This window comes from Notolepis coatsorum (genome assembly GCF_963971535.1).
Source record: "Notolepis coatsorum genome assembly, chromosome: 3".
NCBI classification, from domain to species: Eukaryota; Metazoa; Chordata; class Actinopteri; order Aulopiformes; family Paralepididae; genus Notolepis; species Notolepis coatsorum.
Genome location: NC_140167.1, coordinates 12,688,388 through 12,712,960, shown reverse-complemented (window position 1 = coordinate 12,712,960; position 24,573 = coordinate 12,688,388). Strand labels below are relative to the sequence as shown.

General features: G+C 43.2%; 1 protein-coding gene across 1 annotated transcript; it reads right to left on the bottom strand.

Moving 5' to 3' along the window:
- Positions 1-3,550: 3,550 nt before the first annotated feature.
- On the bottom strand, positions 3,551-23,384 carry lgmn (legumain). Its single transcript, XM_084309591.1, has 14 exons — positions 23,280-23,384; positions 22,784-22,943; positions 22,432-22,529; positions 16,260-16,341; positions 14,645-14,727; positions 13,752-13,827; positions 12,945-13,007; positions 12,340-12,406; positions 10,916-11,034; positions 9,492-9,581; positions 8,857-9,066; positions 7,004-7,174; positions 5,203-5,270; positions 3,551-4,380 (listed from the first exon to the last, which is right to left on the bottom strand). The coding sequence occupies exons 2-14, from the start codon at positions 22,919-22,921 to the stop codon at positions 4,338-4,340; spliced, it is 1,308 nt and encodes a 435-aa protein (XP_084165717.1). The 5' UTR covers positions 22,922-22,943; positions 23,280-23,384; the 3' UTR covers positions 3,551-4,337.
- Between the last annotated feature and the right edge of the window lie 1,189 nt (positions 23,385-24,573).

Here is a 24,573-nt window from a genome sequence, read left to right as displayed (position 1 = left end):
GAGGGCAGGTAAAGCGATGACACGGGGCTAAAAAAGGCCCTTCCTACCTCCTGGTCTCTGACATAGAAATAAAACGACAAGAACAAACCACAAGCGAGGGGGGGGGGGGACACACGGCGGTACCACCTTTTGCCACACGGTGTCGCTGTAGGACTGCAAAGAAATCCAATAGCCTCCAGCTGCAGCTCCGGAGGGCGTGTTCTATATCTATGGTCTGTGTTCGGTCTGATTGATTGATTGATTGAAAAGTTTATTAACAGATTGCAGAATGGGTACAATACAGTACGGCTCAATACAAACAACTGCCAAGTGGATGCAGACCAGAAAAATACTTTTGTCTTGTTTACATCATTTATGACATACAAGACATACAAATATACAGTAGGCCTACTGTGTAAGAAAAAAAAATATCATAAGATAAGTATAGATTTGGACATTTACCGGGGACAGTTTCTAATTGCAGCCACCCGTAGGTGCTCTTTGAGAGCGGTTTTGAAGGAGGGTAGGGATTCACAATATTTTTTTACGGCTGTGGGTAGGGCATTCCGCATTATTGTGGCATAATTGCTAAACATGTTTAGTCCCTTGTTTGAGCCAAATCTGGGTTGAATATGATTTGTGGAACTCCCTCTGGTGTTGTGGTCATGGAATTCACTGACCTTTGGGAAGTATTTCGACATGTACATGGGTATCTTAGTGGTGTAGTGTATCTTGTAGACCAGGCCCATTGCAAGTTGCTGTACTCTGTCGTCTACTCTAAAAAGACATCCTAGGTTGTCAAAATGGGTAGGGGTAAGGTGGGTTTTAGGAGTAAGGCCAAGCTGTAGTCTGACCAGTTTGTTTTGTGCAAGCATAGTCGTAGTACCCTTGAATGAGTGCTCCTGTTAGAGTCTTCAAGGTATTCTTGTTTACCAGAGAGGAGATCCGGTACAAGAATCTTGTTCATTGGTTGACTTTTTTTATTACATTGGTTGCCATTTTGTCACAGGAAAGATTTGCCTCTAGGATGGAACCCAGGTAGGTAATTTCATCTTTCCTTGTGACAATATTCACCCACTGTAACAGAGAAGCCGTTGGCCTTGCTGAGTTATTTGATCCAAAGAGAATGGATTCTGTTTTACCCAGGTGTAATGATAGTTTGTTATCAGCGAGCCAGGTGCAGATTCTGCCGAGTTCAGAGCTGAGGTCTTTTTCAACCTGCAACTTGTCCCTGTCAGAGACCAGCAGCAGGGCTGAGTCGTCCACGAACAGGAACAAGTTGCAGTCACAAGCTGATGACATGTAATTTGCATAAATTAGGAACAGTAAAGGTCCTAGTATGCTTCCTTGTGGAACACCACAGCTCACTGGGAACTCCTGGGAACTCTCCCGGGGGTAGAAAACCTGGCCAAAACCGTCTTGGATAGTGGTATGTTCTAGAACAGCAACACCAACTTCGGTTTTGTAGAGGGGGAATCTTTTATGACCGTTTTGATAGTTATTATCAAGATGCTCGCTCTGTCTATCAGTAGTCTCCGTCAATATCTTTCTCTGCTCTATCAGAGAGAAAACGGCACGATTTCCAAAGACGACTTAAAGGGGCAGGGATTGTCAAAACATTGTTAATCTTACATACAAAATATATATATATATATCCGTTAGTTATGAATCTGAAATAGCATTAACTATTTATGTGTTTATCGGTTAGTTATGAATCTGAAACCTGGGTTACACTTACCTCTTATCTAAAGTCATCTAATTTACATGTAAGCTATAGCGACCACTGCTACGCCTGTCCTGTGTGTCTGCTGTCAACACCACCATTCCTCCCAGGTGTCAGGCTCCTCATTCATTTCCATTCATTTTGACGACCAAGTATAAATATAATACCTCTGAATTATAAACAAAAAAAATGCAGCAATATTATTCTGTGAAATATATTTTTCTGAGTCAAATGTACTTGTTTTTTTTTTAGCTAATGTCACCATTTTCAAATAATGAGTATAGGAACTATTTCTAACTTGAGGTGTAGTTTGACCAACTGTCCACTTCTCACAGAATGTTTAGAATCTTTGTTCCAGCAAGGCAGTAGGTAACCATGATAACCACTCTCCAGACATTCCATGCAGGGCAAAGATACACAGCACACTCAAACCTACGACATATTCACCGGATCTGCATTTATTTTTCAAAGGTCATAAACAGACCCATGACTAACCCATGATCTGTAAAGAAAGACACATAATCAAATGCCAAAACAAATAAGTACCTACTACCTTTGACCCAGAACTGTCTGCTTTATTGAAATCTGCACAGTAGTAGTTTCTTTATATTTCAGATGTATGATATTTAGACAAGGTCCCCAAAATGAATGGAAGTGAATGAGGAGCCTCACACGTGGCAGGAATGGAGGTGTTGACAGCGGAGGACAGGGACAGCAGTGGTCACTAGCTTATTTGTAGATGACCTTAGATAGAGGTAAGACCGCTGAAAAGTTATACTAGAGTGAAATATCCCTTTAAAGGTTGATATTCTTCCAACCTTTGCACAATTCAAAGTTTGGTCACTAACCATTGTGCTTCATTTTGTAATTGTTTTTAGCCTGATCTTCTTGTTTTTGTGTTGTGATTTTTATTTTATTTTTGCTCCAATCCCAATTTAGTCGTTATGCCAATTCCCTTCCTGGTCGTTGCGCGCATTGCCCCACTGTCGGCCTAGGGAGGGTGTAGAACTACCACATGCCTCCTCCGATACATGTGGAGTCAGCCAGCCGCTTCTTTTCACCTGACAGCGAGGACTCTCACTGGGGGAACGTAACGCATGCGAAGGTTCACGCTATTTCGCCCCGATCCCCTCCCTGCTGAACAGGCGTCCCGACCGACCAGTAGGAACCGCAGTTTTACAACAGCCAGGACACATACCCCACCGGCATCCCACCCGCTAACACTGCCAATTGTGTTAGTAGGGACGACTGACCAAGTCGGAGGTACCGCTGGCAGCTGGATTCGATCCCAGAGTCTCTGCGGTGGTAGGCGAGTGCATTCTCCACTGCGCTACCCAGCCGCTCCTTGTGTTGTGATTTTTATCTCTGTGTCATCTTATCTCTTTTAACTGTGTATAAACCCAACGTCACGGTAAATGAGGGAAACCTCAGTGTCCCTCAAGTTTAAATAAAGGTTGAATGAATTAATGAAAAATCAACCAACTACCAGTAAATGCTGGCTGGTAGATTTGGTTGTGAAACTCGTGATTGGTACATGTGTCTACTGCTCTTCTGTGGGTCATGGGTCTGCTTCTGCTGGGTCCCATGATAGTAAAACAGCTCGAGTCCCAGGACTAAACTTGCTCATGTGGGTCAAGTTTGTCAAGAGCTGAAAAAGTTATAACTTTTTTATTGATTATAGTAGGCTATTACACTGGCGTTGTTCCAGTGAGATTTTGCCTGTCATGGCTGTAAAAAATAGAAAAGATTATCGTCTGATATCAGGAAATAAATCAGAATCACACGAGACATTTTCCATTTGGTTTGAACAGTCAGTGTTTTATTTCAAGACCCCTGTGTTACCAACAAAGCATCTTGAGCCAATGGCCTTACATTACTTGGTGGTAGGTTCGTTTTTTTTTTACTAAAAACATTCATGCTGGGCCCGCCGCCACACATAAAAGTGAAAACCCAATTAGGAACATCTCAAGGTCCATGTCATATTTGTCTCAGATACGACTTTAAAAATCACAAGCAGTAAAACATTCATCCAAACACAGCAACGTTCACAGTGACATAGTGCAATTCATTCACGTCGTTCAATTTCTCAGTAAAATCAAAAAGATCACAAGTAAAAAAGAAAGAAAAGTGTTAAAGGGGTGTGAAAAAAAAAAAAAAAAAAAACGAAAACAAACAACGTCAACTAGATTCTTTATGCCGGGATCAGACTACACAATAATATGTTTTTGTCCTTCACGGTGGTCGCCATCATGTCAGATTAGGTTACCGTAGCATCCTAAAACGCCTTGGCCAGGGGACGGGGTGCACTGTGCAGTATGTCCCCGACAGATCGCCGCCTTGGCGTGACGGAAATTGTCACACTAGAAGAAGAAGAAAAAAGGCAAACAAGGGGAACAATTCTAAACACGCTTGACTTTTCGTCGCGGGGCGTCCCAGACGCCACATCGCTGTTCTTCAATCGTGTCACACTGTAAAGAGGTAAAGAAAGGGGCACGGCGCTGGAACTGGTCGTGTCTGAATTGGTGTCTGAATTGGTGTAGTCTGACCCTGGCAGTGCAAAGAGAAGTCATGTCTTCTCGGCTCCTCCCAGAGAGAGGCAGCGGTCCAATCGGAGGCTTGTGTGGATTTCCCTACGTTACTCAGTGAAGTAACACACGTAGTCCATGGCTCTCTGGATCCTGCAGAAATGAAGAAATACAATGAATTAGATATGTATTAATGAAATGAAGATGTAAAAAAAACCTTGGGCCTTGCTGTTTTCCTCACCTAAATTGAATCAACTGACCAGAGAATTGTACACTTTTATTTTGTTACATGATTATCAGAATCAGAAAAGTAAGCTTGCACATACAAGGAATTAGTCTTGGTCATTTGGTGCATCTAACATTAACAGACAATATCAACACTTACCGAACAAGTAGGAGTCAATAAAAGAACATGTCAATTATAAGTAGAATAAAATATAATGTAATATATAAAACTAAATTAGAATAAAAATACAATAGAATAGAATATTGGCTATGTACTCAGAATGGACACCAACACGATCCCAAGAGTCGCATTACACTGGACCCCAGAAGGCAAAAGAAAGAAAGGGAGGCCTAAAACGACATGGCGTAGGACTATGCACCAGCCGGCGTAATGGGGATAAGTAAGTAAGAATATGGGGCTATACAGTTGTGCAGGATTGTCATAGAATAGAAAATACAGTGGAATAGAATCCTAATCCTATCCTAAACGTTATGACAGGACCTAAACATCCCATTTAGTCCAGCTGTAGCTCTGGATCTACAATATATCTAACTAACGCTGAAGAGCAGGACATGCCAATACAAACTTGTGGAGAGTTAGGAATACGGCTTGGTTTCATCAGGGAACTATCCCAAAATGTTAATTATGTGTGTAACTATAATGCTCTAAATAAACTTTGGGTAGAAATACAGGTAAAATAACTTGTACAGAGAGTTATGAAGCGGGCATTGGACAGTGTCGACTCGTACCTCTCTGCAGAGTATCCGCCCTCACACATGTTGACCAGAGCGTAGAGTTGCCTCAGAGCGTATTCATACTGAAATACAAGAGAACACAGAACAAATTAGAACCTTTTCTGGAACTCAATGTCGCTTTAACCCTTTCACTATCACCCTTTCACTGCGACACTACAGAAGGATAACCCTTTCACTATCACATGACAAAGGGTTAACCCTTTCACTACAGAAGGTTAAACCTTCGTCTGTACTGTAGTGTGGTAGTGAAAGGTTAACCATCTGTAGTGTGGCAGTGAAAGGGTTAAAATAGTGAAACAAAATACACAGACCATAGGTGTAGTTTTAGGGGGGGTTGCAGGGGACATGTCCCCCCTCAATAATGAGAAGAGGTACATTTGTCCCCCTCAAAAGATAATAGTGAGAGCAGTACTGCATTATATTCCATCATATTTGTGCCAGCGGGTACCTGAATGTTGTCTTTTCCTTTACATAAATAAAGACATTTCCACCATAAATTGATGCAGAAAAGGCACAACTTGGTGCATAAAAGTACACCAGAATGAAGTGTTTGATCCTCAAAGGTTCCGGCGAATGGTCCCCCAGGCATTTACTACCAGTGACCATCACTTGCCAACTATTTTCTTTGTTGAACGTTCTGTATGCAAATGACGGTGATCCAAGCAGGGTTTTCCCCCTGTTATAGAAAATACTATCATCATTTAGATTTAAAAAAAAAAAGGGCCGAAACTCAAAGGAAACTCTAGTCTGAACACTTAATACTTCCTGTATTTAAATATTAGGTATGAGGTTTGTGATGTGAATGGCATGTGACGTCAGTTTCCTCATTTTAAAAGAGAACGAAAACTAGGTTAAAATAAAGCCCATGACAGAGTTGAGGAATAGACAGGTTTCACAGCAGGGGGAATGAATCCATGTTATCCCTAAAACTAAGGTACCATTTATTAAAAAACTAAAATAAAAAGACTGAATCTTGATGTATAAAGGGATGCACCTTAATAGGTTTTTGGGTGTGGTGCTACACCTAAGTCATATAGTTCCAATGAGCAAAATATATAGGTGAAATTGAGATTAGTCAACTCTGCACGGTGTGTGTGTGTGTGTGTGTGTGCTACCTCTTTACTTTTGCGTACCGGATCTTGGTACTCTAGGACTGACAAAGGACATAAAGGCTAAATTTGTACAGGACGTATTGGGTCTAAATTTGATAGCCGGAGGGACGGTTCTACTCTGCTGGACCTCAGTGCTGCTCCAGTTGAAGCGGGTGTGTTTGTAGTGGTTCTACTCTGCTGGACCTCAGTCCTGCTCCAGTTGAAGCGGGTGTGTTTGTAGTGGTTCTACTCTGCTGTACCTCAGTCCTGCTCCAGTTGAAGCAGGTGTGTTTGTAGTGGTTCTACTCTGCTGTACCTCAGTCCTGCTCCAGTTGAAGCAGGTGTGTTTGTAGTGGTTCTACTCTGCTGTACCTCAGTCCTGCTCCAGTTGAAGCGGGTGTGTTTGTAGTGGTTCTACTCTGCTGTACCTCAGTGCTGCTCCAGTTGAAGCGGGTGTGTTTGTAGTGGTTCTACTCTGCTGTACCTCAGTGCTGCTCCAGTTGAAGCAGGTGTGTTTGTAGTGGTTCTACTCTGCTGTACCTCAGTGCTGCTCCAGTTGAAGCGGGTGTGTTTGTAGTGGTTCTACTCTGCTGTACCTCAGTGCTGCTCCAGTTGAAGCAGGTGTGTTTGTAGTGGTTCTACTCTGCTGGACCTCAGTGCTGCTCCAGTTGAAGCGGGTGTTTGTAGCGGTTCTACTGCTGTACCTCAGTGCTGCTCCAGTTGAAGCAGGTGTGTTTGTAGTGGCTGACGGCAGCTTTGTAGCACTGGTGCTGGGAGAGGTCCTGTCTGTCGTTGAGGATCTTCTGGGCCTGGATCTTGTCTCCGGTCACCCTCTCCACCACACGGCTTATGGTCTCGACCATCATCTCCCTGAGCTGGACGGACAGAAGACAGTGTTGCTGTAGGGCTGGGAGTGTGTGTGTGTGTGTCTGACGTGATACTGTTGTGGATCCATGAGAAGGTATGGATTTCTACAATACTGTTGTCAACGATATATACATGTTGTAAAAAATATATATATACTGTTTATATATATAGTTTTTGCCTTTTATCTTTCCTCCCATCCCCCAATTTAGTCATAATGGCAATTCCCCCTGGTCCTTGCGCTGCCCTAATGTCGGTCTGAGGAGGGTGTAGACTACCACATGCTGCCCTACTGTCAGTCTGAGGAGGGTGTAGACTACCACATGCTGCCCTACTGTCAGTCTGAGGAGGGTGTAGACTACCACATGCTGCCCTACTGTCGGTCTGAGGAGGGTGTAGACCACCACATGCTGCCTTACTGTCGGTCTGAGGAGGGTGTAGACTACCACATGCTGCCCTACCGTCGGTCTGGGGAGGGTGTAGACTACCACATGCTGCCCTACTGTCGGTCTGAGGAGGGTGTAGACTACCACATGCTGCCCTACTGTCAGTCTGGGGAGGGTGTAGACCACCACATGCTGCCCTACCGTCAGTCTGGGGAGGGTGTAGACTACCACATGCTGCCCTACTGTCGGTCTGAGGAGGGTGTAGACTACCACATGCTGCCCTACTGTCGGTCTGAGGAGGGTGTAGACTACCACATGCTGTCCTACTGTCGGTCTGGGGAGGGTGTAGACTACCACATGCTGCCCTACTGTCAGTCTGGGGAGGGTGTAGACTACCACATGCTGCCCTACTGTCAGTCTGGGGAGGGTGTAGACTACCACATTCTGCCCTACTGTCAGTCTGGGGAGGGTGTAGACTACCACATGCTGCCCTACTGTCGGTCTGTGGAGGGTGTAGACTACCACATTCTGCCCTACTGTCAGTCTGGGGAGGGTGTAGACTACCACATGCTGCCCTACTGTCAGTCTGGGGAGGGTGTAGACTACCACATGCTGCCCTACTGTCAGTCTGGGGAGGGTGTAGACTACCACATGCTGCCCTAATGTCGGTCTGGGGAGGGTGTAGACTACCACATGCTGCCCTACTGTCGGTCTGGGGAGGGTGTAGACTACCACATGCTGCCCTACTGTCAGTCTGGGGAGGGTGTAGACTACCACATGCTGCCCTACTGTCAGTCTGGGGAGGGTGTAGAGTAGACTACCACATGCTGCCCTACTGTCAGTCTGGGGAGGGTGTAGAGTAGAGTAGACCACCACATGCCTCCTCTAATACATCGCCAGCCGCTTCTTTTCACCTGACAGCGAGGAGTTTCACTGGGAGAGAGTAACACATGTGGAGGTTCACATTATCTCCCCTTCCCTGCTGAACAGGCGCCCCCTGACCGACCAGTAGGAATCACTATTGCAATGATCAGGACTTTACAAAGAAAATGCAAACAAAGTGCAATACCAAGGCTCTTTTGCCTAGAGGTCGCTATTTGACTGCATTACAGATTATACCTTTAATGCTTATACATGAGATGCCTGGATTTTAGGGAGTCCTGTTCACGACCACATTAGAACTCTACCGTTTCACGTCAAAAAACGTCATTGTTAACACGTCATTCCAGCCGTGGCGTCTCCATTCGATGACATTCCTCTGTTTATATATTGGGGGCCAAACCGCTGACAGCGTTGTCCGTCTTTACCTTAAGGTGGGCGCTGATCTCCATCAGCAGTCCCCTGGTGAGAGCCATGTCGTTGGAGTACATCATCTTCCTCTTGAGGATGGCCAGGGGCACGTCCGGGCTGGGGACCAGGTCTGGGTTGGCAATGGGCTGCAGGGTCATAGGAGGGGCAGGCGGGGCGACGGCCATGGAGTTACCCTGGAACGCCATCACCTTCATGTTGGCCAGAGTCTAAAGCGAGAGGCAAAATAAACAGTTTTCATTTCGATATCGGATACTTCTCAACTGCTCAATGTTTTACATGTTTAAATAAAGGTTACGTTAGCATGTCGGTGTGTGAATGTGAGGAACAAATTGTAAAGCGCTATATAAATGCAGTCCATTTACTGTCTCAGGGACAGACAATCTGCAGAATAGTAGTGCATTTCTAGACTTTTTCCAAAAACGTTCTCTTGATTTTGTTGCGTTTTTAACTCTTAACTTTTGTCTAGGGCTCTTTTCCAAGTCTTGACTTTTTAAGACTTGAAAATTCTTTAAAAAAATCTATTTCCCAAAAACTTGAACATCCTTTCCAGATCTCAGGGAGTAGATTGTACAAAATGTCAGAATCTCAGAGCACATGAACACAGCCCTGCAGTCCCTCATTCCTCCCTGACCTTGTTTCCAAACTGCTGGACGTGGCTGGTGTTGGTGTGATGCTTCACGATCTTGAACTGCCTCTCCAGGGACTCCTTAGTCAGGTCCTCCTACAAACACAGTCAAGAGGGTAGAGATCAAATATTTGAACATTAAACAATCTTTGAAAAGATTCCTCTTCTTTTGTATTTTCGTCCGACTGGAAACGTTGGAACAAAAGCTCAAAGCTTCGACACGGTAACTCAAGATTCAGATTCACAGCTTTATATTTAATTTAATTTTTTTTTTAAATGTACATACATTCAGAAAAACGTGAGATGCTTGTTTTTCCCGGATCCTCAGCCGTAGTAGGTTTGTAAACAACAATACACAACTATCTATACAAACTATACAATATAAGGTATATGTTTTTTTACAAGGTAAAAAACAGCGGATAAATAAAGAAAAAAGAAAATATTCTACAGTGTAAGTAGCAGCAGTGTGTGTGTGTAACAAGTGCGCTTGTGTGGTGTGTAAGTCACTTAACTCACTCACTGCCAACAACGATTATACTCGTTATTGGCCGCCAACCGTTGAACGCCAACAACAAGTATACTCGTTATTTGATCGTTATTTCTTTTATTCGATATTTCTATTCATTACAGGCCCACTGACTCGGGGTTAACATTGGGAATCACATTGAGAATGCCTAGGTGCAATACCAGCCGCATCACGCTAGACGGCGGTATCGAGCACCCTTTCTAACATTGTATCCTGGGCTGTTGGATGGCCAAGGGTTTCGGGTTACATTTTTCCTTGTCGGGCAAGACGAACGGTTCTGCCGGTTACATTGAAGCCCGTCAAATATGCCCGATCCATATGTTATGGTGGATTATGCCGTTGAGCAAATGGACATTGGATGTACCAGATGGCGATCAAGAAATTGGAATATTGTTTTTGGAATACTCCCGGTCGCAGGTAAGGACAATTTGACGTAAATTAAATTTCTTTCGCTTTTGTACCGATCGGGCTGATAAGCGTTTTTAGTGTTGAATACAAATGCCGTTACCGACAATCAAATAATCAGAAACGACCCCCCCCCCCCCCCCCCCCTTTCATGCATTCATGATGGAACATAATACCTATGATGTAGATTTGGTGACTAACTCACATCGTTTACAGCGTGGCAATACTACCACAGGATAAGGCTAATCCCAGGCTAATAAGGTGATTTTGTGTGTATGCTCATGTGATAATTCAGTGTCTATCTGTCAGTAGTCTGTTTGCCCGGTGGAAGTAGCTGTTCAGTGTTCTTTTGGATGTGGAGCCGAGACCGCGGTACCGTCTGCCATGACGGCATGAGCTCAAACAGTTTGTGATTTGGGTGGCAGGGGTCTTTCAGGATCCTGTGTGCCTTGCTGACGCATTTTAATGCTTTTTGTAATGACGCCCTGGTAGTTCTCACCACGTCAGAGTCCTCCATCCAGTTGACGCTGTACCAGTCTCCCAGGTAGGTGTCCCTCGCCTCGTCGTAGTAACAGGCGTACGACGACTCGTGGGAATTGGCGGCAGTGGTGGCAAACACTGGAGGAGGAGGAGGAACCACGACGGTAAAGCAACACCTTTACTTAAAAGTGATAAACTAAAAATAACCTGGAAATGACTCGTACAGAAAATGTCCAACTCATTGTTGACCGTCTCAATCAAACAGGGGAAAAAACATTATTTGAGAAAAGTACAATACAGAACACAGAATATCTGCCATTCTCGTTCAGACGTAGTTTGTGTTAAAGGGGCACTTCACCAAAAAGAAAAAATGCTGATTTATTTAGCAAAAACTAGTTTGTGGCAATATTCAGACAAATTTACTCTCAATAACTGTCAAACTAAATGAATGTGCGTAAAACTGAGTTTTGGGATGGGTGTGAGATTATGGCCAAAATAAATCAGAGTTTGGTTGGGTACAAAATATGCATGAGGGGGAATGTGTGCTAAAAAAACAAATGGTAATGACTAGAGAAACATTGGTCTCCAATATGGGTCATCGTGTACAGTGATACTACATTACAGTAACTGTTTGCCACAATATGGGAAGCGATCATTGTAAAACAGATTAAAACACTCTAACGGATGAAGATAAAAACAGGACCTTGACCCCGAGGGTCAAAACGTTATGTGTATCACATGGGGGACAAGCACGAGAGAGAGTGACTTCGCAGGCAAAGTGCCATCAAAAACTGCTGAGCTCGTCAGCGACAGGCTAGAAGAGCAGAGACCACCGGAGAGAGACTGCCTTTCACCTTGATACAAGCTACATCTATTACAGAGAGTTCAGTTGCACCCATAGCCACACTGGCACAATGCCGGGCTAAAATACTTGTACTGGCATCGACACAATACCAGGCTAAAATACTTGTACTGGCATCGACACAATACCAGGCTAAAATACTTGTACTGGTATCGACACAATACCAGGCTAAAATACATGTACTGGCATCGACACAATACCAGGCTAAAATACTTGTACTGGCATCGACACAATACCAGGCTAAAATACTTGTACTGGCATCGACACAATACCAGGCTAAAATACTTGTACTGGCATCGACACAATACCAGGCTAAAATACTTGTACTGGTATCAACACAATACCAGGATAAAATACTTGTACTGGCATCGACACAATACCAGGATAAAATACTTGTACTGGTATTGGCACAAACAAACAAAACAAAACAATCACAACGAACAGCCAAGTACATCTTTACTGTAAAACCCTATGCAGTTGATTGATTGGACAACTTGATGTTGATTGATTCCATATCTCTTCTTTCCCGGAAAGTGATGTGTGCGGTGGGGGGGGGGGGGGGGGGGTCAAGTGTAACTCACCATCAATGTCTTTGGGCAGATTAGTCATCATGGACCCAGACTCACAGGCCTCGATGTAGAACACCATCTGTAGTGAGGTGGAGGAGGAAGTTCAGCCTGACGTCATGCTTTCACTCATTCACATCATCGCCACATCATCTGACAGACATAAATCTGTTTTTTTTTGTCATAATGTGACTCAGATCAGTTTTTCTTTCATAACAGTGTGAGCAGCACAAATCACATGGAATTCTGATTTGGGCCACTTTCATATGTGCTCCTATAGGTCAGATACAGGTCTGATTAGTTTTAATTAGTTGGTCTCCACTGCACATCGAAACATTTATTAAACCATAAACTGTGACTTCAGTGTCCTCCATGTTTACATCCATCTTCATTATTGTTCATTTGAGCGTGCGGGTCAGTTCAGGAGCGTGACCAGTTCACACTGCAATCGGATATTGGCCAGATAAAAAATAAAACAATGTGAACAGCCAGATCTGAGCAATAAATCAGAAGTGAGCGCACTAAGGCTTGCAGTGTGAACGTAGCCAAGGAGCGACCAGGAAGCATGTTTGGCCAAAGAGTACAGATCAATGAAGATCAATGAGGGCAAACACTCGCACCTTTTTGTATCTCTTGTTTTCATGCATGTATGTTATGGCCGTCATGAAGTCGTCAACGTGGAGCTGAGGGCAAAAACATAAAGAGTTCACATTAGACACATGTTTTCTTAATTTATATGTACAACATTGTGAGTTTGAATATACGTCTCTCTCTCTCTCTCTCACTCCATCCAGACAACCTCCCTCTCCCTCGGTTTTTCCCTTCTTCTCTTCTCTCTCTCCTCTCTCTCACTCACACATTCGCACACCGAAGGCGGAGGCGACCATGCAAGGTGCCGACCTGCTCATCGGGAGCAGTTAGGGGGTTAAGTGTCTTGCTCAAGGACACTTCGACACGCTGCCCGGTAGGAGCGGGAATCTAACCGGAAACCTCCGGATTGCCAGACGACTGCTCTACCTCCCGAGCCACTGTCGCCCCCCCCCCCCCAAATTTACAATTCTCTTGTAACTAAAACGTTTTTTTACAAGTAAAACATGGACACCAGGTCGACATAAACATCCTGAGAGATCGTCTGATGAAACGAGAGTGTCACAATCCCACGTTCTCGTTGAGGAACCGCTCAGTGACTCAGCTCTGCCAGTAAACCCCATCACAAGGTATTACATGACAAGCCATTAACCGATGGGTCAAGGCAACAGTGGAGAGCCTGGTGTTTGTCTGACTGTGAACAACTGGGTTATAGTGTTTGTACAGTAAGTCCTGTGAGGTGAGTTTAACATGGAGGTGAACATCTGGGTTATAGTGTTTGTACAGTAAGTCCTGTGAGGTGAGTTTAACATGGAGGTGAACAAGAAAGTAAAACTGACCTCATCGTCGGGGAAGGCCAGGATACCAGGAGCGCCGTGATCAGCGAAAAATACAAACACATGATCGTCAGGGCCGCTGCCAGGGGAGAGAGAGATAGAGAGAGAGGAGAGAGAGAGAAAGAGAGATAGAGAGGGAGATAGAGAGATAGAGAGGGAGAGAGAGATAGAGACAGAGAGAGAGGAAGAGAAAGATAGATGGAGAGAGAGGAAGAGAAAGACTATTAGAAAACCTGAGAAACCAGCTAGGTGTAGTTTTATTCAGTTCCTGCTCATTTAATTTTGATGTCGCAGATTTATCTCTCATTGTTCATCTTAATCTTGAGTACAGGCAAATAATAATTTCACCAATACTTAAATAGATTCTAAAAAAAGATATATACCGGTATATATTGACGTACAAAGCATGCACAAAATTCAGGGGCAAGTACTTTGCAATGTGGCTTTTAATTGTCAAAATAATAAATTGGGAGGTGCTTTTTATTATGAAATTGTTGTGCTTTTGTGGAGCTGTGCATTGTCATGAACGGAACAAATACACATTGTATGAAAAATTAAATGAAATTGGCAAAATAATCGTCCATTCTTTTTCTGTATTGAAAACCTGCATACGGTAATACACTCATTGTATCCCCTTTCATCTCTTATAAGATAAGATATTCCTTTATTGATCCCCTTGGGGGAAATTTGGGCATGATAGCAGTATGGGGGGGTACAGGTATGGGCAGGTTAATAATAGGAAGACATAAATGTAGGCCATCAAATTTGATCTGAATATAAAAATATGAGAAAAAAGAAACAGTGTAAACAATATAATTAACTCTTGAATAAAAAGATACGAGAAGAAGAAACGGTGTAAACAAGGTCTGTATGTATCACTTATTATCACTACTGACCTCTTCAGGACCTTCCCGGAGCCTCCTTTCACACTCGCAGAGTCGCCCTTCAACACGGCCAGGAAGTTCTCTGGGGTCACGGCCTTCAGAAGACAGAAGACAAACGAGAGCTTTAAAGAACCCCTCCACTCCATTTCCCCCCCTACGCTTAACTCCTCACGACTTTGACGATGCAGATTGTCACTTGCGCAGACCGTGTCACCAGAGGGCATTTTTCCACATTATTTCCGATACGATATATTTTTGTATTCATACAAAAAACAAGCATCATACAGATCATGTTGTTATAAGTTGAGGTTGTATGAAAAGGAAAACTCCAGGATCAGCTGAAGCCACTGCTTTTTTTTTTTAGAGGAACCCAGCGAAAACAAAACTAATGAATACATCTATAACAACACGGTATATAGAACAAAACAAGACGTATTATATAGAACATAACACGGTACAGACATGGTACACAATACTAGTTGTCATGTATTTGCGGAGTGTGATTTTCTGTAAACAATCATCGGTTATATGAAGACGAGAGTTTATTTTTTTCCCCGAAGAGGGAGAGCTTCCTGAAACCTTGCATGTGTGACGTTACCCATCGGTTGACCCTCCGTATCACGGGGCCAACATGTGGTAACGTGACACCTTTCGCTTCAGCATGAAAGCTGAGTCGGTATATCGACGCGTCTTGAAAGAATATAAGCCGCCGACTTGGAATTCCTGGTAAATATCAATGGGTGCTTGTTGTGGGAACAATTGAACATCTTGGTGGATAAAACCATATTCATACAAATTGTTATTCAATATAGAACATGTTTAAGGCTTTGGAATAGATCTGGAGGGGATCTATAACAAACCGGTAGTGATTACTTTGAACATTAACAGTACGTACAACCGAGCATTGAGGCCGGCCAATCCATGAGAATGGACTTTTAATTTGTACGAGGCTGCAGACGGTTGTACAGAAACAAAACCAGTTTTCTATGTTTAGCAGAAGGAAGGTCGTTGAAGCTGTTTTTCTGTCCGTTTTGGATTATGGATACATTGTTTATAGACGTGCTGCTGCTTCCACTCTAAAGCCTCTGGACTCTGTATAGCATTCTGCCCTTAGATTTATCACTGGTGACAGTTATGGTTCCCACCATTGTATCCTATGTGATAAGGTCGGGTGGTCCTCTCTGGCAGAGAGACGTTTCTGTATAAGGCCATTATTGGTGATCTCCCACCCTACATCACCTCATTGCTGGATTGGAGCTCTGGACCCGATCAGATTTCAATCTGGTGATTGGTTTACACACTTAAGGTTCCTAGAGTTTGTACTGAGAGAGGAAAATCTGCTTTTAGCTTCTGTGCCCCAGAAACATAGAACGTTTTGCAGTGCATTTTAAAACTCAATTCATTAGTATCTATTGGGTCAGTTTAAATGTTTAATAGCAAACCACTTCACCACAGTCTGCAGTTGTTTTTAATTATTTTAAATGTTTAATTGATTGACTTTCTGTTTCTATCCTTTCTTCTTTTGTCTTTATTATGTTTTGTATTATTTTCTCTAGCTTGCTGCATGACAAATAAATACTTCTTCTTCTATCTGAGCTCATACAAGCGTTTGTTCTGAAATACCCACCTCTCCAGTGTAATCCTTGGGAACTCCGCTGTACACATCTGTACCATTGGGCCTGTTGATCACGACACCAGGGGTGGGGTTGCTGGGAACAAACAAATTAAATACTTAGAAAAATGAAAACGGGAAGTGAAATTTAACAAATGACGAGCAGATGAACGATCACCCATCAGGTGACCACCACCATGATGACAGTGGTGATAATGCTACAGTACAAGTGGGGTACAACTTGGGTATCACTTCCTCATACGACAGTGAATACGGGGGGCGACAGTGACTCAGGAGGTAGAACGACCGTCTGGTAATCAGAAGGTTCCCGGTTCAATTCCGGTTCCTCCTGGCACACTTAACTCCTAACCCTTAATGTCTTCCTTCTCATGTTATTTATTTCTAAAGGTAATATTTTTCACTATCACTGAGAGAAATCATTCCACATGTAATTGGTGATAAGTGGAAGACATTTTTAGTCAAGGCACTGGGAAAAGCTATAACTATAAAAATGTAAGATTATATTTGTTGTGTTAGAAGCAACATGGACCACCTTCCTGCCTACAGTGGTTATTTTACACAAGTTACCAATCAGCCAACATGACAGGTGATGCTGATGATCATACTGCAGATCAATAACCTTAAGTATGATAGCAGATATAAAATGAAAAACTTTACATAATAATCTTCAGAACTTGAACAAAAGTATGTCCAGGTATTTATTTGTTTACATAATCATCTTCAGAACATAGTAGGGCTGGGCGATATGGCCAAAAATGTTATCACGATAAACATTTTCATATAGTTCGATATCGATAATTATCAATATTTTTATTAGTATTATTATTTAAACAACAAATGTATGTTTATTTTGCAGCAATTCTTTGTCATTGCCGCCATCTTTAGTGTTACAGCCCCTCACACTCCAGTTCTCAGCTGCAGCTGGTTTGAAAGCGAAAGTACCAAAACAAGTGGCTGTGGCTCCAGGGGAGTTGAACAGTTCTGGCTCTGCTCGTTTCTTTTCTATCTTTTAGCGCTTTTTTGGTGGACAAACCACCGCACATGTGCACCGTGACTCGCGACTGGAGTCTAGCTCTGCTAGCACACATAGCCTACTGTGAACAGACAGTTTCAAACTGTATTTTAAATTAGAAAGCAAACAAAATAAATGGACAAGAGAAAAATAAATCTCAATTTGGTCAGTATTGTCATTTGGACAAGCAAAGCCATTACTTTATGTTTATGTTTATTTAGGATCCCCATTAGCTTTTGCACTTGACAAAAGCTATTCTTCCTGGGGTCCAGCACTTACAACAATACAACAATATTCAATACAAGCCTCCTATCATCCATGCTCTTAAACCAGTCGTCGGTCATTTGGGCAAGTGCTGTGCTTGTAGAGTGACCATCTCTATATGCATGTTGGTAGTTTGTTATCAGACTGTTACTTGAAAAGTAGTTTTGAATTTGGGTGTATACAATTTCTTCTATTATTTTACTTAACACTGGGAGGAGACTTATGGGTAGACTGTTGGAACCAGCGAAGGTTTTTCTTTTGTCCTTAGGTAATGGGATAACCTCGGCTTCCTTCCAGATCTCGGGGCACACACCTTGCTCTAAACATTTATTGAAGATGTGACTTAATGGCTTATATATGTATTAAGTTGCAGGCAAGAAAGACAAGTCTGTCCACTGTCTCTGGCTTTAAAGCTGCCCTGTTGCAGGTCACAACATTTTTATTTTTATTTTTTTATTATCGATATTATTTTTATTATTATAATATATCGCGATAATTATCGTTGTCGTTTTATTGCCCAGCCCTAGAACATAGCCTACATTACTGTATGTCCAGGTATTTCTATTTTTACATAGTCATCTTCAGAACTTAGCCTACATTATGTCCAGGTATTCTGCAACGCACAGATCAACACACGTATGCAGCAAGAATGGACACCTTCATGGACCCATGATTGATTGATTGTTAGCAGCTTACTGACTAAATTAACAATCGATCTGTGTTGAATTAGCCATGATATCTCTGGGCACCGTATGTGAACAGTGTTGTTATCAATGTCTCTCTGACTGTGAAGCGTGAGAGTTGTTTTTCTGCTCCTTATTAGTCATCATCTATGTACTTCTCTCTATCCACTCAGTAAAACCATGTCCTCATGGCCAGTAGAGAGACTCAAAAGGAGCTTCTATCCCACCATCAGGATGTTCAATGTGGACTCTGTGTAACACTAACCCATCCATTCTACATTCACTGCACACACATCCACATGCACACGCTCACTTTAAACACTCACCTTCAACATTCACTAACAAACACTTTTTAACACTACACCATATTTTATATATTTATTACTAAAGAATTTACACTGCCTCATTTTGTTTGCATTTTGTGTTTGTATATTGTATATTATTTTGTATAGTGTTTATTTAGTGTTTACTTTATTCTTTTTACTGTATGCAGCACAATCGCAGGAGGCTCATACAGAACCAAGCATTTCACTGTAATGTACTGTACATGTTATATGTGACAAATCAAACAAAACTTGAACTTGAAACACATACAGTACATGTTATGTTGGGCATCTGTAGTCATTCCTTGCCACCAGTCTAATAACAACAATAAATGATTTTAGAACATTGAGAATAGGAGTGAATTGAATACATAACCTTTTTGGAGGGCATCTGACATTTAGTATTGGTATTGGTTTTGTACTTCCTTGTTGAACTGGTTTGTTTGTTAAGGTATGCCTTGACATAGGAGTCCAACCCCAGAGGGCTTGCTGGTTTCAGTTTAGTTTTTATTGTTTCAAATAGTTTTTAGTTTGGTTGTATTCGTTTCAGCATTAGTTTTATAGAATAGGGCCTGACAGGGGCATGTTTGGAGAAGTTCAGAATAGGTATTGTGTAACACAAACACATCACATTGTGAAGGCAGCCGACTCACTCATCCCAGTCTCAATAAACATAATATTCACTAGTTAATTGTCATGCTTACTGTGTTGACAAATTTGACCAAATTGACAATGACTAGCACTAGACATTTTCTGTATATTTGTATGCGTTAATAAAAAAAATCGTTTTACATTATATTACATTTACATTTGGTCATTTAGCTGACGCTTTTATCCAAAGCGACTTACAAGTTTTGTACGACACAGTAGGAAGGAACTCTATCAGCTGAGTAACAATGTTCATCAAAGTGTTCAGACTTGAGCGCTACAGTGTTGAGTGTATGTTAGTATATTAGGAAGAGTGCATGACAGTAAGGTTATTATATATATATATATATTTTTTTTTCTCATTTCAGATATTGATTGAAGAAGTGTGTCTTCAGTTACACTGAAGTATTGAAAGTATACAGTATAGTTTCAGTTCGTCTTTCTTCTTTCACTTCCTGCTGGGGTGGAACCAGTCAATTATGTCGTAGACGGATCGTCGTGATAAATATAGGTTTAATAGTGAAAACAATGCTCTCATGAGGGAGAGCAGGGGACACTGAGCGAGTAGAGAGGGGGGGGGGGGGGGGGGGGCTGTGAGCCCCACGACTCTCACCAAGGTGTGAGATTTATTGTTTGGGGGGCGACCAAAAGGGATTCCTCCAGTCCACTGCCTTCCTTTGTAGTGATCTGTGACTGCATTTCACACACCTGTTTCACACCCTCAACCTATGTTGTCATGTCAGCGCTTTTCAGTTTGCAGGGGTAAGGGGGCCAGTAAGGGAGCCAGTAAGGGAGCCAGTTTGCAGGAGTAAGGGAGCCAGTAAGGGAGCCAGTAAGGCAGCCCGTTTGCAGGAGTAAGGGAGCCAGTTTGCAGGGGTAAGGGAAGCCAGTAAGGGAGCCCGTTTGCAGGAGTAAGGGAGCCAGTTTGCAGGGGTAAGGGAGCCAGTATGCAGGGGTAAGGGAAGCCAGTAAGGGAGCCCGTTTGCAGGAGTAAGGGAGCCAGTTTGCAGGGGTAAGGGAAGCCAGTAAGGGAGCCAGTAAGGGAGCCCGTTTGCAGGGGTAAAGGAGCCAGTAAGGGAGCCTGTTTGCAGGGGTAAGGGAGCCAGTTTACAGGGGTAAGGGAGCCAGTAAGGGAGCCAGTTTACAGGGGTAAGGGAGCCAGTAAGGGAGCCAGTTTGCAGGAGTAAGGGAGCCAGTTTGCAGGGGTAAGGGAGCCAGTATGCAGGGGTAAGAGGAGCCAGTAAGGGAGCCAGTTTGCATGGGTAGGGGAGTCAGTAAGGGAGCCAGTATGCAGGAGTAAGGGAGCGAGTAAGGGAGCCAGTATGCAGGAGTAAGGGAGCCAGTAAGGGAGTCAGTAAGGGAGCCAGTTTGCAGGGGTAAGGGAGCCAGTATGCAGGAGTAAGGGAGCCAGTAAGGGAGCCAGTAAGGGAGTCCGTTTTCAGGGGTAAGGGAGCCAGTAAGGGAGCCAGTTTTCAGGGGTAGGGGAGCCTGGCAGTAAGGGAGCCAGTTTGCAGGGGTAGGGGGGCCAGGATGAGGTGTGGGACCTTCAGATTGGGCAGAGGGGGGTGCAGCGAGCTATTGCCTGGGAATGTCCAGATATCCATTTTGTGTGAATATACCTGCATATAATCCTTCTATATACCTACCTATAGACCTGCATATAACCCATATAACTCTGTATGATAGGATGGGGGGGGGGGGGGGGGGGGTTCTCTGCATGCGTTTTATTTGTCTTTATTATATATGTATAATTGTTTTTAGTAAAAAAAGAAATAAAAAAAAGAAAGTGAATACTATTGTTTTTGTATGTCTATCCTAAATGTCAAAGAAAGATTGATCACAAAAAAAGAATGGTGGAGAGGAGGGGGCCAAGAGTTCACCAATAGGTCACAGAGAGGTCAACCATAGAACCAAGGTACCTGTTCACGTGCATGCACATCTCACGTGCGCGGGGGGCATATTATTTACTACTACTGTGTATGTAGTGATGATGACTTGGTGGGGTTAGGGGGGGGGGTGTATAATTTGCTATTCATATTATGGTATATTTTGTTTGAAAAATAACCGGAAAAGGAGTCGCAAGCCCTATTTTTCTTGACTCAGATATGACAGATTTTGCCTCCATGAAAAAAGCACCCAGTCAGGTTTTTCGTTGTGTACGGACTAACACTCCTGCTAGAGACTGGGTAATGTAATTCCAGGAGGCCCTGAAGGGACACCAAAATTAGTTCCTTGTGACTGCACAGTCCAGGCTCAGTGTCTCAGTGTCTCTCTCTCTCTCTAGAACTATGTGCCACAGCAACAGGAAGCGAGTGACTCAAAACAAAAGTGACTTTTCCTGTCTGAAATCTATATAAAAAATAAATAGAATTGTGAAAGATATTCGGCAGGCTGTATCATATCATTTCACCATTTCAATGCTAGGATATGATTATAGTTATATGAGTGAGGTTCTTTCTCACCATGCTTTACAACAAACAAGGGTGGCTCTGTCTGACACAATTATAATATTCACCACTAAATATTTACCAGCCCTAATGGATGTATGAATTGATCTTTTGAGTTTAGTTTTTGGAAGAGAACGCCTATCAAGTCATGTGGCCGGTGAAACGGACACATCCAATCATATGACAGCATTTGGCTGGTGAATCCCCACCAGTTAATGTTGTAAACAGAACTTCCCTTATGGACATTAAAACATCTCTATCGGTTTCCAGGCTGGATGGAGACCGGAAGCAGAACCAAAACAAAACAAAGTAACCAAACACTAGCAGCCAATGATGTGAGTGGATTCCTAAAAGCCTATGAGGAGAGTGGATTCAAGCCTATGAGGAGAGTGGATTCTTAAAAGCCTATGAGGAGAGTGGATTCTTAAAAGCCTATGAGGAGAGTGGATTCTTAAAAGCCTATGAGGAGAGTGGATTCTTAAAAGCCTATGAGGAGAGTGGATTCTTAAAAGCCTATGAGGAGAGTGGATTCTTAAAAGCCTATGAGGAGAGTGGATTCTTAAAAGCCTATGAGGAGAGTGGATTCTTAAAAGCCTATGAGGAGAGTGGATTCAAGCCTATGAGGAGAGTGGATTCTTAAAAGCCTATGAGGAGAGTGGATTCTTAAAAGCCTATGAGGAGAGTGGATTCTTAAAAGCCTATGAGGAGAGTGGATTCAAGCCTATGAGGAGAGTGGATTCTTAAAAGCCTAGGAGGAGAGTGGATCTTTAAAGGAAAAGGGAAACTTACTTCTCACTGGTTGCCAGGTCGTCGTACATCATCACCACTATCTGCTCATCGGGAATGCCGTTCTTGCGTACAATCTGGTAGGCATGGCAAGCGTCAGCCTAGGGGGGGGGGGGCAATAACAATAACAAGCAGAGAGGTCAATAAGAGGTTAATACATCATGTGAACTATTTACTGTCCGGAAAAGAAACTTTCCAAAGTGACCATTGGGACAGCCGCCAGGCCAGAGGTAATCTTATCAAAGAGTCAATAAGGAAAAACCTCTCTCTCTCTCTCCTGAATGCGAGCAGCCAACACACACAGGGTCATGTTCAGAGTTGATAAGGTAAATGTGACATTGGTTTTACTTCTTACCTGATGTCTGTAATTGTACCAGCCGTTGGAGCCTGCCACGATCAGAACCCAGTTCTTCCCCGTCTTTGCCTGCTCTGAGGGAAAGGCGTTTGCCAGCCCCAGACTCAGACCCACCAAGGCAATTAACAGCTTCATCATTGCCTCTGCTTTTGGGGGTGTCCTGTGTTGGTGAGAAGATTAAGAAGCAGAGTCACAACAACACTCCCCTCGTCCAAATGCACTGCAGATGCCAGTAATCATTATGTAATGTGTCCCGTGTGTTGAGTTACTTTAACGTTGTTTGTTTGCGGATGGTAATACACACAACACACTAGTAGTTACACACTAACAACAGTGTCACAACAACTTGTCATGTCACATGATCTCAGGAAAGCTAGTGTTAGCTAGTAGCACAGTGAGCTATCTTCATTGAACTGCTCGAATGCTGGGATTTAATGAAACTAATGTAAACACAACCATACTAGAAATACGAAGTCAAATGGTAGGTCTTGGTTACCTTGTGTTTGTTGTAGCGTAGCTAGTTGACACCGACGCTTGGTGTTTATCCTACATCCACAGGAGTCAATGGGACATTTATATGTGATGTCGGGGGGAAACAAAGTGACGGGGGATCTGCTTTGGCAGCCAATCCCGTTGCTCCGTGGGCGGGGCTTGGCTGATCATCACAGTCATGTCATGTGCTACTATCTCAATTATCTTCTTCAGAAATATTATGGGATGCATCATGCATGCTAAACCCACTGTCTTTACTCAACTTCTTATTTGTGTATTGGCTGAAAATAGATGGACACTAGTCCATACAGATTGAGGCAATGGTACATAAATAGTGTCTTTCGAGGAAGTACAATTAAGTGATATTGTTCAGGGGGGGGGAGTACATAATATATATAAAAATTGGAGTTCACAGTTTATCCACTGTTATGTTACCACTACTGCATCACTAGAAATACGCGTAGAAAAGTGATTTTTTTGTATCAGAAATTGGCCCATGTCACCCCGAAGTCGGCCCATGTCACCCACTTCTTAGGGACCTGCACTGGCTCCCCATTGCTGCACGTATCCGCTTCAAGGCCCTCAACCTAGCATACCGTGCGGCAAAGGGAACCGCTCCCGCCTACCTCCGGTCAATGGTCTCTAACTACACACCCTCAGTTGTACAGTAAATGACCAAGTATGGCTTTGTCAGTATTCCAATGTACAGTGTACAGTGTCCCCCCCCTACCCAACCCCCCCCCCCCCCCACCTCCAATATACAGCCCCCACCCACCCACCCAACCCCATCCCCCCACCCAACCTCCTCCAATGTACAGTTTCTACGTCAAATGTATATACACTCTTTTTCTGGACACTTTTGTATCACAAACAGTACTGTATTTGCAAATCTGATATGTCATAAATGTATAGATGTAGCAGTACTGTCTATCTGTATGTCATGTATGTCATATATGTTATGCTGAATTGAAAATGGGGGACCCTAATGTAAACAAGACGAAAGTCTTTCTCTGGTCTGCATCCCCTTAACAATTGTATGTATTGAGCTGTACTGTACTGTACCCATTCTGCAATCTGTTAATAAAGTTTTCAATCAATCAATCAAACTCAAGACCCCTACGCTCTGCATCTTCTGGCCGCCTCAGACCTACTCCTATCATCAAAGAGAAGCCGCCTATTCTCAGTCCTTGCCCGACAATGGTGGAATGAACTACCCATCCCAGTTAGGACAGCCGAATCCCGTCCAATCTTTCGCGGTCGACTAAAGACTCACTTCTTCAACCATTATCTGAAATGAT

Excerpts from the sequence above, each read along its gene's own strand:
- lgmn (XM_084309591.1), bottom strand. The coding sequence starts at position 22,921 with ATGATGAAGCTGTTAATTGCCTTGGTGGGTCTGAGTCTGGGGCTGGCA. Across the intron at positions 13,008-13,751 it reads TGGCCTTCCCCGACGATGAG|CTCCACGTTGACGACTTCAT; the intron begins GTCAGTTTTACT and ends TTTTGCCCTCAG. Across the intron at positions 9,582-10,915 it reads GGATGGAGGACTCTGACGTG|GAGGACCTGACTAAGGAGTC; the intron begins GTGAGAACTACC and ends CTGTGTTTGTAG.